This window comes from Thamnophis sirtalis, unplaced genomic scaffold (genome assembly GCF_051295495.1).
Source record: "Thamnophis sirtalis isolate CommonGarterSnake01/CBP01778 unplaced genomic scaffold, rThaSir2_p1.2 scaffold_2, whole genome shotgun sequence".
NCBI classification, from domain to species: Eukaryota; Metazoa; Chordata; class Lepidosauria; order Squamata; family Natricidae; genus Thamnophis; species Thamnophis sirtalis.
The window spans coordinates 134,874,695-134,890,426 of record NW_028261382.1 but is presented as its reverse complement, the minus strand read 5'-3'; the positions used below and the strand labels follow the sequence as shown (position 1 = coordinate 134,890,426).

At 37.4% G+C, this 15,732-nt stretch overlaps 1 protein-coding gene across 1 annotated transcript in view; it reads left to right on the top strand.

Moving 5' to 3' along the window:
* PREX2 (phosphatidylinositol-3,4,5-trisphosphate dependent Rac exchange factor 2) overlaps positions 1-15,732 on the top strand; it is a 126,411-nt gene that overhangs the window by 76,569 nt on the left and 34,110 nt on the right. Inside the window, exons 19-24 of the mRNA XM_087706967.1 lie at positions 342-427; positions 7,584-7,720; positions 9,374-9,491; positions 9,920-10,104; positions 13,708-13,869; positions 15,042-15,255. Of these exons, the coding sequence (XP_087563093.1) occupies positions 342-427; positions 7,584-7,720; positions 9,374-9,491; positions 9,920-10,104; positions 13,708-13,869; positions 15,042-15,255 (902 nt within the window). The remainder of the gene's footprint in view (positions 1-341; positions 428-7,583; positions 7,721-9,373; positions 9,492-9,919; positions 10,105-13,707; positions 13,870-15,041; positions 15,256-15,732) is intronic.

Below are 15,732 nucleotides of genomic sequence, written 5' to 3'. Positions count from 1 at the left end.
GACCTCAACAATCATACATTTTAGAATTGGTCAGAAAGTCACATTATCAATGCTGTTATAATTATGAATGCATGCAAAACAAGGCAGTCGCTAAGTGAATTCTGCCTATATACATATTGATTATTAGCTAAAATATATTTAAAGCTATGATCTAGGTTTCTAGAAGCAAATCTCACTTTTAAAGTTTCTTGCTAGTTTATGTTAAAAGTAGTGGTTATTTTTGCACTGAATGTGTTTTATTTTAAAAAAATTAAGTACATTATATTAATTTAATATTATGTAAAATTTGAGGCATAAAAAGAAATGGTATTAGATGCTTAATTGTGTTATCTTACTTAAAGGACAGTTAAGATTCCTGATTCTGTGGATGGACTTGGATTTCAAATACGAGGCTTTGGCCCTTCTGTTGTTCATGCTGTTGGAAAAGGTATGAAGTGGCCTGCATTTGAATTTGAATTTGAATTTGTTTATTTATAGGCTACCCTTTTCCCTGAGGGGACTCAGGGCGGCTCACAATTCATAGGGAAGGGGGGGAACAAGACAATAAAACAATAAACGTAAGACAGTGCAAGTGAAAATAAAACACAACATTCATCATTCGGGTGGGGGCAGGTTACGATCTTTATCCCCAGGCCTGACGGGATAGCCAGGTCTTAAGGGCTGTGCGGAAGGTCTGGAGGGTGGTGAGGGTACGAATCTCCACGGGGAGCTCTTTCCAGAGGGTCGGAGCTACTACTGAAAAGGCTCTCCTCCGCGTAGTTGCCAGTCGGCACTGACTGGCAGATGGAACTCGGAGGAGGCCTAATCTGTGCGATCGAATAGGTCGCAGGGAGGTAATTGGCAGGAGGCGGTCTCTCAAGTACGCAGATCCACTGCCATGAAGGGCTTTATGGGTGGTAAGTAGGACCTTGAAGCGCACCCGGAGATCAACAGGTAGCCAGCGCAGCTCGCGGAGGATGGGTGTTATGTGGGCGAACCGAGGTGCGCCCACGATCACTCGCGCGGCCGCATTCTGTACTAGCTGAAGTCGCCGGATGCTCTTCAAGGGCAGCCCCATGTAGAGCACATTGCAGTATTCCAGCCTAGAGGTCACAAGGGCCCGAGTGACTGTTGTGAGAGCCTCCCGGTTCAGGTAGGGTCGCAACTGGCGCACCAGGCGAACCTGGGCAAATGCCCCCCTGGTCACAGCCGTCAGATGGTGGTCAAAAGTCAGCTGTGGGTCCAGGAGGACTCCCAAGTTGCGAACCCTATCTGAGGGGTATAAAATTTGACCCCCCAGCCTGAGTGATGGAGCACTAACCAAATTATTGGGAGGGAAACACAACAACCACTCGGTCTTCTCCGGGTTGAGTACAAGCTTGTTAGCCCTCATCCAGTCCCTAACGGCTTCAAGACCCCGGTTCATCACGTCCACCGCTTCATTGAGTTGGCACGGGGCGGACAGATACAGCTGCGTATCGTCCGCATATTGGTGGTATCTTATCCCATGCCTCCGAATGATCTCGCCCAGCGGTTTCATGTAGATATTAAATAGTAGGGGGGATAAGACCGAACCCTGCGGCACCCCATACGTTAGGGGCCTAGGTGTCGATCTCTGCCCCCCCCACTAACACCGACTGCGACCTGTCCGAGAGGTAAGAGGAGAACCACTGTAAGACAGTGCCTCCCACTCCCACCTCCCGCAGTCGTCGCAGAAGGATACCATGGTCGATGGTATCGAAAGCTGCTGAGAGATCAAGGAGAACCAGGATGGAGGCATGGCCTCCATCCCTGGCTCTCCAGAGATCATCGGTCAATGCGACCAAAGCGGTTTCTGTGCTGCAACCAGGTCTGAAACCGGACTGGAAGGGGTCAAGGTAACTAGCTTCCTCCAAGGACCGTTGAAGCTGGAAGGCCACCACCTTCTCAACAACCTTCCCTATGAAGGGGAGGTTGGATACTGGACGATAGTTGTTGAGTACAGCTGGATCCAAGGATGGTTTCTTCAGGAGGGGTCTCACCACCGCCGCTTTAAGTGCGGCAGGGAAGTGCCCCTCCCAAAGGGAGGCGGCAACAACCGCCTGGATCCAGCCTCGTGTCACCTCACTGCTGTTAGTAACCAGCCAGGAGGGACACGGTCCAGTACACAGGTGGAGGCACTCACAGCCCTCATGGCCTTGTCCACATCCCCGGGGGCAACATCCTGAAACTCAACCCAGGGGTGATCTACCAATTCATCCTCTTGTGCCTCGGCTGGATCTGCAAAGGTGGAGTCCAAATCTGACCGAAACCGAGCAACTTTGTCCGCTAAGAATTGGACATAATCCTCAGCCCTACCCTGCAAGGGGTCCCCCGTATCCCTCCTATTTAGGAGGGAATGGGTTATCCTAAACAGGGCGGCTGGGCGGGACTCAGCAGACGCAACCAAGGTGGCAATATATGATCTTTTTGCTGTGCAAAATGCCCTGATGTAATCCTTGGTGCAAGTTGTTAGGATTGCTCGGTTCGATTCAGATTTATCGGACCTCCACAGGTGCTCTAGGCGTCTCCTCCGGCGCTTGCTCTCCCGGAGCTTTTCGGTAAACCAAGGGGGCCTCCGGGATCCGCCACCTCGGAGGGGCCGCAGTGGCACAATCTGGTCAAGGGTCTCCGATGCTGCTGAGTGCCAAGCAGCAACCAGAGTCTCCGCCGGACTGTGGGCAAGGGTATCAGGAATAACCCCAAGCTCCGTCTGGAACCTCAAAGGGTCCATAAGTCGCCTGGGGCGGAACCACCTGGTCGGTTCCTCCTCCCTACAGTGGAGGTTTGGCCTCCGAAAGTCAAGCCTCAGTAGGCAGTGGTCTGACCACGACAGGGGTATGATCTCATTACAGACATTTATGAATATTTGGCCAAATGCAATAAATACACACATACACAAATACAGAGACTCTTGAGATTGATGCTTGAGGAGTATTAAGAATTTGATGCATGGTTCTGAATTTAGGTATAAAGAGTTAGTAGTGATTTCTATTATTTATTTATTTTTAATTTTTAAAAATAAATTTTATTTAAGGTTGTAAAAAAGGCAAGGTTTACAAAATACAAAAAGAGAAATAGAACTCATTACATGTTTACAACGCAAATGGCAAAAATTCATACATATATATACATAGTTCATCTCACCTTGCCTATCTACATATCTACCTAGGGTAAGTAAGTAAAGGAAAAGGAAAAGAAAAGAGGGAGGAAAAAAAGAAAACAAAAGACTAAGAAGGAAACAGTATGAAGCTAGATTACTAATTCTATGCAGGTATTCATAAAGGATTTTTCCTATCATATCGTCAAAAGTTTTTTCAACACTGTAGTCTATTAATATTACTTGTAGGTGAATTCTCACCTCTAATATATATCTTAGCTCATTTGTTACTTAGTCTTTGTATATCATAATTTCATTTTAAGTTGTTCCTTAAGTTATTTTAAGTTAATAAAATATCTCATTTATATATCTTAATTCTCATTGTCTTTCTTATCAAACCATTTGTATAGTTTCTCCCAGACTTTATAGAAGTCTGTATCTTCTTTTTCATTGATCAGCATTGTTAGTCTATTCATTTCCGCTATTTCTAAAATTTTATTCATAACCATTGTACTAGTTGGGGCATTTTCTTTCTTCCAGCACTGCGCATATGAGATTCTTGCCGCCGTCAGGATATGGACGAGTAGATATTGATTGGTTTTAATTATTTTTGGATCTATTATCCCTAATAGAAACATTTCCGGATTGAGGTTTAATTTAGTTGACATAATTTCGTTTAACCACCTTAGTATTCGCTTCCAATATGTCTTAGCCACCGGGCACGTCCACCATATGTGGTAGTATGTGCCCAGTGTTATTTTACATTTCCAGCATTTGGCCGATGATTTTGTGGAAATTTTTGCCAGTCTTGTCGGAGAGAGATGCCAACGGTAAAACATTTTATATACATTTTCTTTGTAAGCTGTCAACATCGTCAATTTCAAGTTCCACTCCCATACCATTTCCCAATCATCTAACATAATTGTGTGGCCAATATTCTGGGCCCAGGTTACCATGACTTCTTTCACTCTTTCTGTTTCCATTTTTCGAGTTAGCAAACAATTATATATTTTTGAGATTAATTTCTCGTCTGGTCCTATTAGAATTTTATCCAATTCCTGGTCCCTGTCCTGGAAGCCAAATTGTGCTAGATCTGATTTATACTTATTTTGTATTTGAAAGTATGGCCACCAGTCAATATTTATTCCCATTTCAGCCAAGTTTTCTCTTGAGTTTAATCTATTTTGGTTATCTAACAATTGTTTATAAATGACATTTTTGTCAAAGTTTATCAGATTTGGGTATATCAGGGCTTCCGTCGGGGATATCCATTTGGGTAATTGGATAGAGAATTTCCTTCTAATTTGAAGCCAATCATTTATCAGTGCCCCTCTTAGATGATGTCTTTTAAAGTAGTTGTGGACTTTATTTCCCTCACTCCATAAATAGTTGTGCCCCCCATTGCAAGTTGTAACCTTCTATAGTTAGGATTCTTTTATTGGTTAATGTTACCCACTCCTTTATCCACATTGTTGTTGCTGCTTGGTGGTATGTCTTCCATTCTGGTAGACCCATTCCAGCTTGTTTTCTTTTATCTTGGAGATATTTATATTTAATTCTGGGCTTTTTGCCGTTCCACACAAAGTTTCGTACTGTTTTATCCAAGTCATTGTAAAAATTTTTTCCTAATTTAACCGGTGCCGTTTGAAATAAATAAAGTATTTTTGGCAAGACATTCTTCTTAATTACTGAGATTCTTCCCATCAACGATATTTGTAGCTTCGACCAATTTTTTAAATCTTTTTGAATGTTTCGTAATAATTTATTATAGTTATCTTCTTTTATGGAAGAACATTTGACTTTTTTGGTTACCTTAATTTCCATTACTTTTTCTAGTTCTTCTATCTGTTTTTTGGGGAAGTTTTTTATAATCATTTTTGTTTTTTCCTTATTTATTTTTAGTCCTGCCACATGCCCAATGTCTTTCATTAATTTCGGTCCTGAGGTTAGAGGGTCTTCAACAATAAAGACCATGTCGTCCGCAAAGGCCTGTGTTTTATATTGTTCTTTTTTTTATGGTCAAACCCTTAATTTCCTGATTTAGTCTTATCTGGTTCAGGAGTACCTCTTACGACATAATAAATAATAATGGGGAAAGCGGACAACCTTGTCTGACACCCTTTCCGATCTTTTCCCTCTCTGTCAATTCTCCATTAATTATGATATTTGCCAATTGCTGTGAGTATATGGTTTCTATAATCTTAATAAATTTGTCGCCAAATTTCATCATTTTTAGTTGTGTAATTAAAAATTTCCAGTCTAAATTATCGAATGCTTTCTGCGCATCGACAAAAATTAATGCTAATTGTTTCTCAGATCTTGTTTCATAGAATTCCAGAGTGTTAATTATTATTCTTGTGTTATTCCGAATATATCTTTTAGGGAGAAAACCGTTTTGATCCGAATGAATGTTTTGATTTAATATTATTTTTAATCTTTCCTCCAAGATTGATATAAAATTTTCGTAATCCGCGTTTAGCAAGGATATAGGTCTGTAGTTTTGAATTTTACTGTTATCCACCTCTTCTTTTGGTATTAGGGTGATGAAAGTTTCCCCCCAGGATTTTGGGACCTTACCTTTTTGTAGTATCTCATTAAATAATTCTAATAGTTTGTCTTCTAAAGTGTTTTGGAATTTTTTATAAATTTCCGACGGAAGCCCATCCCGACCAGGTGTTTTATTGTTTTTTTGTTTTTGAATGGCCTTTTTCAACTCCTCTTGTGTGATTTCCTTATCAAGCATCTCTCTCATCTCCGACAAGGCTGGAAGTTTCTGTTCTATTAAGTATTTTCTAATGTCTTGTTCACTAATTTCATCCGGTTCATATAGTTTCTTGTAGTAATTCTGTGCAATCTTTTTCTTTCCCCCTATTTCTTGTTTCAAATTCCCCTCCTCGTCCCTCAGTTGTTTAATAGTTTTTTTTGCATTGTCTTTTCTTATTTTGTGAGCCAACCATCTCCCCGTTTTATTTGCATGTTCGAAGTAATTCTGCTTCATTCTCTTAATGTTTTGGGCTACTTCTTCTTGAGAAATCAGATTTATTTGATAATTAAATCTCCTTTTCCCCTGTATTTAATATTGTCTGGCTCTTTCTGAATCAACAGTTCTATCTCTCTCAATTCTTTATTCAATGTGTTCAATTTTTCCCTATGCATTTTGTTTCTTCTTGCTATATAAGCTATTGATGTTCCCCTCATGACTGCCTTCATCGTATCCCAAATGTTTTGTGTTGATGTCTGCTCTTTACAATTTTCTTGGAAAAAGTAACCCAATTCTTTTTCTATTGATTGTAAAAATTGTTTCTCTTGTAATATGTTCTGATTTAGCATCCACCTAGATTTTATCTTTGTCTTTCCTCTCCACTGCCATAGAACTAGATGATGGTCGGCCCACTTGTTTGTTAATATTTCAATATTTACTGTGTCCATAAGTAGTACTGGGTTTGACCAAACCATATCAATACGTGACCAAGAGTTATGTGGTTGAGAGTAAAACGTGTACTGTTGTATCTTATCGTTCATTGTTCGCCGGACATCATAGTTATTATTATATATAGCTATTTAACAAATTAGATACTCATACAGCCAATAATAAAGAGAATAGTAGGCTTTAGCCTCTAACTGCAGACCTAACAAGCATACATTGATCTGATCTTGGCCAGGATGAACATATGACAAGATGGATATTCAGCCTAAGGGTTAATTGTTCTCTGTTTTCATTTATTTTTGTGTTTTGTAACAGCTAAATATGGTGCGATATACCTTGGAGTATATTTCTTTATGAAACTATGAGCATTTAAGTAAGAGATTTCCATGATAGGAAACTGTAATATCTTATATATCCTTTGAGTGTGTAAATACTGGGTATATAACAGAAATTAGCAAATTAAGGATTTTAAAAAAGCCAAGAGCTGAATTTTCACCTCTTTTCAGAAATACTGTAAGGAAGAAGAGACATGCATGGGGGGGAAATTCTTTAATTTAGCATGAGGAAGTAATAAGGTTATAATATGGTAATTTAGTGTGACATAGGATTTGAGGTTTTATAAATAACAGCTTTCAGACTGTATGGCATCCAATGCTATAAATTCTTCTCCTGAATTTATGCTGGATGAACCTTATTCAGCTGTATTGTTTGTAGCCCATAATTAATCACATTAATTTGGTATATATTTGTATAGAATAAATGCTTTAAATATGATTATGCATTTCCTTCTTCATCTAAGGGAGTGCCAACAAAATGCAATGCTTGAGGTTTTACCCTTTGGAGATTGAACAACTACATATTTAGAGTAGCCCCTGGGAAAACTGAATATTGTTTTTCTTGCATGATATTCAATGATTCAATATTTCTAGCTTGTCTTTAGTGTTGGTTCAATTTAATATAATCTGGAATTGAAAAGGAATGGCATTAAAATCAGCTGTAATATGGCTTTCCCCCCATTTCTAAGTAAATTTCTAACTTAATTTATTAATTACTTTAAAGGAACTGTGGCAGCTTCTGCTGGGCTTCATCCTGGACAGTGCATAATCAAAGTGAATGGAATTAATGTCAGCAAAGAAACACATGCAAGTGTTATTGCCCACGTGACAGCCTGCAGGAAATACAGACGTCCAATGCATGTAATGCTAATTATTTTGTTCATTACATATTTCCTTGTTTTTATTTCAGTGGCCCATAACTATTATATATCTTTGGCAGTTCATGGAAAAATATAATCAATATAACACTTCGCCATGAATGGATGGAATGTTTTTTTTTTTACTTTCACATGGTTCATATTGAAAAGGTGTGAGGCTTCGTTCACAAGGAGGCCCACCATGTCAACTTTTTAAATTTGCCCTGCTATCTGAAAAAAATCTGCCATGTGACTTCATTTAGAACTGTGCTCTGTAAAAGAGTACACATTTTTAAACTTAAAAATTAAATGTAAGGATACCATCCTTGAATATTTTACTCTTTTCCATTACTCAGGTACAATCTGCAAGTGAAACTAATGGAGATCTTGTTCTTATATCTGCAGGGTGAAAATGTAAAGGAAAAGAAAAACATATAGGCATTTTACCTAGCATTAAGTTTGTTTGATAGCTGCTCAGAGTCACCTTATTGGTCAGAAGGGCAGCATATAAATTTAATAAACAAACAAGCAAACCTTTCCTGAGAAAACAGAGACAAAACTAAAATGGACAACTTCCAGTGAACGATTTGAATATCCATCTAAAACAAAACCTTTTATGCTCTGAATATATTGTATATTATTGAGAATGACTCTATGCTCTTCCTGATTAACAATGGACTTTTGAATGGACTACCATGCTTGTTCTTATTTATTTATTTGATTTTGATCTCATTTTAATACTTTTTAAGTAACTCAAGGTGGCAAATATACATAATATGCTTTCTCCTCCTATTTTCCCTGTGAAGTGAGTTAGACTAAGAGACAGTGACTGGCCCAAAGTTACTCGGTTGGTTTTTCATGCCTAAAACAAGACTAGAACTCAAGTCTCTCAGTTTCTAGCCAAGCACCTTAACACTTACACCAAAATGGCTCTCTTTTATGAGCAAAGAACAGGATAAAGAGTTATGGGATCAGTCATGGCTTCCAATGATGCATAAATCCTGATTACTATAAAACAAATGGGCAATACTGAGATTAAAATACAGTCCTATAACACACTGATTGATTAGCCTCTTTTTAATTATTATCAAACAATTTCTGTTGATATGTTTCATAACAAATTGTTGTGAAATAAAAGCTCAACACTAGAGAAGATACAATGATACATCATTGTATGGGACTGTATTAGGATCTGTAAATCTAAATTAGGAATTCTTCATAAATATAATTTCAATTATATTGAGAGGGAATTTCAATGCTGCAGTTAGAAAAAATAATAATACTTGATACTGGTGCTTGAGCCTCATTTTATCCTCCACATTTCCCTTTAGAGTATATATTTTAAAATCTGTCAGAATGCAAATTTGGGAAGAAGGATAATTTTGTAAATCAGTATTTGATGTTTCCCTTATTATATAAATGAAAATAACTTGATTTTTTTTAAAAAAAAATTCTGTCAGATACAGCTTCATATGATCAATAAAAAATGAACCGTCGACTTCAGCAGCAAACAGATAAACCCTATTCTGTTACTAGCAGCAGTGCTCTTTTCCTCCATGGAAATAAAATGCAAATTAAATCCACACTTTTTCTGTTTTTCAAAACCTATATGCATTAAAGTGTTAATGAGCCTTATAAATTATTTGTTATTCTACAGCAAGATTCTATTCAGTGGATATATAACAACACTGATAGTGCTCAGGAGGATTTTCAGAAAATGAATACTAAACCATTGGGTGAGGATGGAGGAGATACATTTAATTATAAAGTTGAAGGTGGGATTATTTCTCTTTTATTATTAATCAAAATAAAATTTTTACTGTTTCTTAAAGTATTAAAAGCAAGTATAGCATACCAGAGCAAAACAAGGAGATTGCACATCTCTCTTGAAGTGAGATGCATGCCAGCACAACTGGGATACAAACAGTATGGAATTGAGTTATTCAGATATTACTTGTCAGTTGCATGAATTAGTAACTAGTAAAGTAAAGAATGAAGAAATACAGTCATACCTTAGATATCTATGAGTTTGCTTTTGAATTCATTGGAATCTTAGAAATCATATAGTTAGCCAGTAGACAATCACAAGGAGGGTCTGAATTTTTGATCATAATAGTTTCTTAAATGACTGCAATAAATACAATGTGTTTCAGAGGTAGTCTATATTAATTAATCTACAGAATAGATTTTTTTTTGTTTTTAGAAGCAATTGATAAATTTAATACTATGGCAATAATTGATGGACGAAAGGATCATGTCTGCCTGACTGTTGATAATGTTCATCTGGAATATGGTGTTGTTTATGAGTATGATAGTACTGCTGGAATAAAATGCCATGTTTTAGAAAAAATGATTGAACCAAAAGGCTTTTTCATCCTGACTGCAAAGGTATGATACATAAAACATGTATATATGTAAGTATTTTATATGTTCTTACTGAATAAAATATTAAATTATAATATTTTATTTTAAATCAGTGATTTGTACACTTTTGATGTTTATTTAAGATTATGAATCATGGTTATCTAGTAAATTCAAACCATAAGATGATAAATGCAAAAGAGGCTAAGCATCAAACTAGTCCTGAATCTTTTTTTTGTTTCGTAAAATTATGAGCTTCAACATTTCATCACCCTATTATATTTTAATAGTAGTTTTAAGAATTATTTTCTAAGAATTATTTTAATAGTAGTATTTAAGAATTACTATCATAACATTTGGCAAAACATAGGTGGAAGAACATGGTTGGTTACAAAAAAGATTTTCAGTTCTTCTATGTATGAAGAATACCTAATCTGATGTTTTAATGGACGCAGTGGCTAAGACGGCGAGCTTGTCGATCAGAAAGGTAGGCAGTTCAGTGGTTTGAATCCTTAGCGCCGCATAACTGAGTGAGCTCCCGTTACTTGTCTCAGCTTCTGCCAACCTAGCAGTTCGAAAGCATGTAAAAATGCAAGTAGAAAAATAGGAACCACCTTTGGTAGGAAGGTAACAGCATTCTGTGCGCCTTTGGCATTTAGTCATGCCAGCCCCATGACCATAGAGACGTTTTTGGACATCACTCGCTCTTTGGCTTTGAAACAGAGATGAGCACCGCCCCCTAGAGTCAGGAACGAGTAGCATATATGTGCGAGGGGAAACTTTACCTTTACCTTTAATCTGATGTTTAACTAGTTGTTCAGAACAACACAACTACAAATAATTTATGTAATAAACAAGGAGGATGAGATTGTGTGATGTTAGAAGGAAGAAGATACATTAAATTATCTTAAAGGTGTTATTAGTGTATGATCAAATGATAATGCTCTAAATATAGATGATATAAAGAGAATTAAAATGCCGAAGAAGAAAAAATATCTGTTTCGCCCTCCCCTTTGTCTCAATGTTACCTAAATCATCACAATATAATAATATAATAATATTATTATATTATTGTATGCAGTTAATATTCTTCCATTCCAGGATTCCATTTCACACAAAGGATAAATCTTTGCCTCTTTTTCTTTCTCTCAATATTGAGTCCATTATTTGATTAGCTTGCTGGCATTAATAGGGATGTATCTATAGTATGTGTCATCAGTGGAAATTGTCAGTTCTTCGGTTATTTCAGTATCAAATGGTATTGTAAGAGGATCTCTTGACATTTGATAATTTATCAGAATTCAAAAAATAATTGGCTCGTCAATGCAGTTTGCAGACTTACTGGAATTCTTTTTTCTAATAATTTGAAAACCATGAAAAAGTAACCCTTCAGAACAGACTTAACAAATTTATCCTTACTCCAAAACATTATTCTATTGCTAGACTGTAACAATATATACAACTGCTGCTTCCCCTCCCTCCATCCTCAGTATACTGTGATGTTGCCTCCATTTTCTTGCCATTGTTTTTTAACTGTGTCACATTTCATTTATTTTATTTCTTTAAATTTATATGCTACCCATCTCACTCTCCAAAGTGACTCTGGGCGCTGTTGCTGCAGCTGCCATCTCCTTGCTCCCTAACTTTGGAAAGTGCTACACTGGCTTGTCTCCTATGTAGACCTTTGGATGATGCTGAGGAAAGGAGGAGGTGGAAAAAAATCTACTTTTCTAAACTCCTTCCTGCAAGTATGATATTGGATAAAATCTTACTTGTTTTAAAAGAGATTCCTTGTGGAACTTATCTAAGGATGGGAAATTGACAGGACTAATGCACAAAGTATTTGGCCAGCTGAATTGATTTATATTATTAGAGTCAAAGTAAATACTATTTGCTTATATTTCTAATATAAATGGTCTTAGCTTAAGAATAAAATGTTTGTATAATATATCATACATCATAATATATGCAGAGGTTTTTGCAAGTCTGTTTCAGTTGCTCCATCTCTTATCTGCCTATTTCCTATCCATAATAATTGCTTGTTCTGTTAACTAAATCTATAGACAGTTTTTCCTAAATTACAGAGGACAGAAAGAAGGACAAATCACTTTCTTGAACAGCTTAGATATCCTGCACCTTGGTCATGTTTCTATGTGCTGTCATTCTAGGACTGTTTTCAATAAAGCTCAGTTCCTTCCACTAATCAAATATATTAGGCAGATATTCCTTCCTGACTCTACTCGTACTTGCTACATCCTTAGATGTTCCTTCTTTCTTGTAGGAGCATTCTCTTATGATATACTGCCTATTGCCTGAGACCGAGTGGCTGTTGTGTTTCCCTCCCACCAATTCGGCAAGTATTCCATCTCTCAGGCTGGGGGGTCAAATATTACGCCCCTCAGACAGGGTCCGCAACTTGGGAGTCCTCCTGGATCCACAGCTGACTTTTGAACACCATTTGTCAGCTGTGACCAGGGGGGCATTTGCCCAGGTTCGCCTGGTGCACCAGTTGCGCCCCTACCTGAACCGGGAGGCTCTCACAACAGTCACTCGTGCCCTTGTGACCTCTAGGCTGGAGTACTGCAATGTGCTCTACATGGGGCTGCTCTTGAAGAGTATTCGGCGACTTCAGGTAGTCCAGAATGCGGCCGCGCGAGCGATTGTGGGTGCACCTCGTTTCACCCACATAACACCTATCCTCCGCGAGCTGCACTGGCTACCTGTCGATCTCCGGGTACGCTTCAAGGTGCTACTTGTCACCTACAAAGCCCTTCATGGTAGTGGATCTGGATACTTGAGAGACCGCCTACTGCCAATTACCTCCACTCGACCAATTAGAACCCATAGATTAGGCCTCCTCCGAGTTCCATCTGCCATTCAATGTCGACTGGCAACCACGTGGAGGAGAGCCTTCTTGGTGGCAGCTCCGACCCTATGGAACGATCTCCCCGTGGAGATTCGTACCCTCACCACCCTCCAGACCTTCCGCACAGCCCTTAAAATCTGGCTATTCCGTCAGGCCTGGGGTTAAAGACCATAACCCACCCGAATTGTATGAATGTTGTGCTTTTAATGATGTACTTTCTTATGTGTTAATTTGTTTGTTTTCCCCGCCTTTTGAATTGTAAGCTGCCCTGAGTCCCCCCAGGGAAAAGGGCGGCATATAAATAAACTACTAAACTAAACTAAACTAAACTATTGCTCTTCAGTGGATTCAATGCCATGCCCTTGATACAACTTGAGTTCACAATACACAAACCTTTTACCGCTTACAAATCATGTCCTAGAAGGCAAAATGCTTCTGTCCTTGCTCACAGGAGTCTCAGTTAATCCAAGAATTTCAAGCTGCCTATGTGACCATTTTCATGGTAAATAGACAGAACTCTAGCTTAGGACAAATAGCAACTCACTTACGTAGTCTCAAAATTCAAATCTGAAACATGCTTGATAAATGAGTGTTTTTTTTATTTAAGCCATAATAATTGGGGCAGTTGATTTCACAAATATTAGCATTGTGAAATATCAATATGTACCTAATATTGAATACATGACAAATACATAAGAATAGATTCATATATTAGGGCTGCTATGAGAATTAATAACCTTAAATAATTACTTTTGTCCTAATAGATCCTTGAAGCTCTAGCAAAAAGTGATGAGCAATTTGTGCAAAACTGTAGCAGCTTAAATAGTATCCATGAAGTAATTCCTACCAATCTTCAGAGCAAATTCAGTGCCATTTGCAGTGAAAAAATAGAGCACATTTGCAGAAGGAATACAAGTTATAAAAAGGTAAAAGTTGTAAATTTGCTTAGAAGAAATGATAAAAATATTTAACTGGAACTAAGTATGGGTAAACGATTAAATATACTGTAAATATGTAGAATCACAGTAAATACATAGATGGTATATAGATAGGATTTTTATGCTAAGGTATACTTCAAAATATGCTTGGGAAGGTTTCTAATCCTGCAAAGAAGATTTTAAGAGTGTACTTGTTAAATGGAACAGGATGACATAAGAATTTTTTTTTAGCAACAAACTGGGTTTATGTTTTTTGTGATTCCTGTGCAATTAAACTTTCTATGGTAGACAAAATACATTTCATTTATTGCTGGTGTATTGTAGAAAAATGTAATAATATCTGCAGGACAAGAATAGCAGGAGCATATTGGATCAAGAACAAGTACACTGGTACAACCATGTGGAGGAGGTAGACATATTTACCGAACCTAAAGTTATAAACCCACATATTCCCCATCTGCTCGGATAAAATCTTTGAGAATCTATGAACATGATGCACAATTATTATTTTCAGAACGTTTTCTATTTGAGTGGCTGTTGGAATATGTTTTATTCTAAGGATAGTTTTGTTTTTATCTTTCAGGTAGAAACAAATTGTCAGGAATGTGATTAACTGTACTGTTAGTTTCAATGTAAAAGTTTGAAATTTATGAATAATTACACAATGGCTTTTTATTATTACCTTATTATTGCAGCATCAATTTACCTACCTGCCTGTTATTTTATGGGTTATAGAATATTCAGATTAAAAAAATCAGATTTGGATATTAAATGAGAATAGAAATTGATGAATGATTGGTTATTTTTTTCACTTTTGAAAATGAAACTTGTAGTTCACTCTATTATAGTTATATGAGGTGGGAAGTGGGTAAAATTTGTGCTCATCAAAACATAGAATATGTTTAAAATCCTGTTGTGGGTGCTAAATTTGATTCTTTGTAATTGACATCTTTAAATCAATAAAGGTGTGATGTTCTCACTTATTTTGATGAAAAATACAATTTTGTGTGCAGAATTATATGTTGTGGAAACAGAAACTATGTGCAAAAATAAGAGTCTGAAACAATACTTTTCTCACATCTGAATTGCAAAAGTTATTATATAGTGCAAGCTGGAATATTTGGATTCATATAACCTTTTCCTTTTGGATTTACCTGTAGTTTTCACGGGTCCTAAAAAATCGAGCTTGGCCTACTTTCAAGCAAGCTAAGTCAAAGATCTCACCACTGCATAGCAGTGATTTCTGTCCAACCAATTGCCATATCAATGTTATGGAAGTCTCATACCCTAAAACGTCAACGTCACTTGGCAGTGCCTTTGGTGTTCAGCTTGATAGCAGAAAACATGAAAAAGAAAACAGACATATGGAGCAAGGTAAACAGCAAGGTCTATCTTTGAAAATTTGTTTCTTTCCTAGTATAACAAGAAATGAAGAGATTGGGTTAATTTTTTAGAGCATGGGTATTGAACTCGTCATATCATGTTGCTGTCACCTGATGTTTTGCATTTTTTTCCCCATTCGTGGAGTCTGACACATCCGGCCCTCAGGCGCACCAGATTGGCACCTCTGATTTAGAGGTATAGAATGTCTTAACTGATACCATTATTAAGGGTAAAGAAGAAAATTTTGTTCTACTCCAGGACTAATGATTTGGACTATTCTTGCTTTATAAACCAAATATTCCATTGCCACCCTTTCACTTGCCTGTTTTACTTTTCCAAGGGCTTCATTCATGCTTGTTTTTCTTAGAGGAATTGATGAAGAGGGAAATCTCTTGAACAGGATATTTCTCCTTGAGGTTTTCTTCTTTATCTGCATGCAGGGATGTCTGGTGCTTAAAGAGCAAGTCG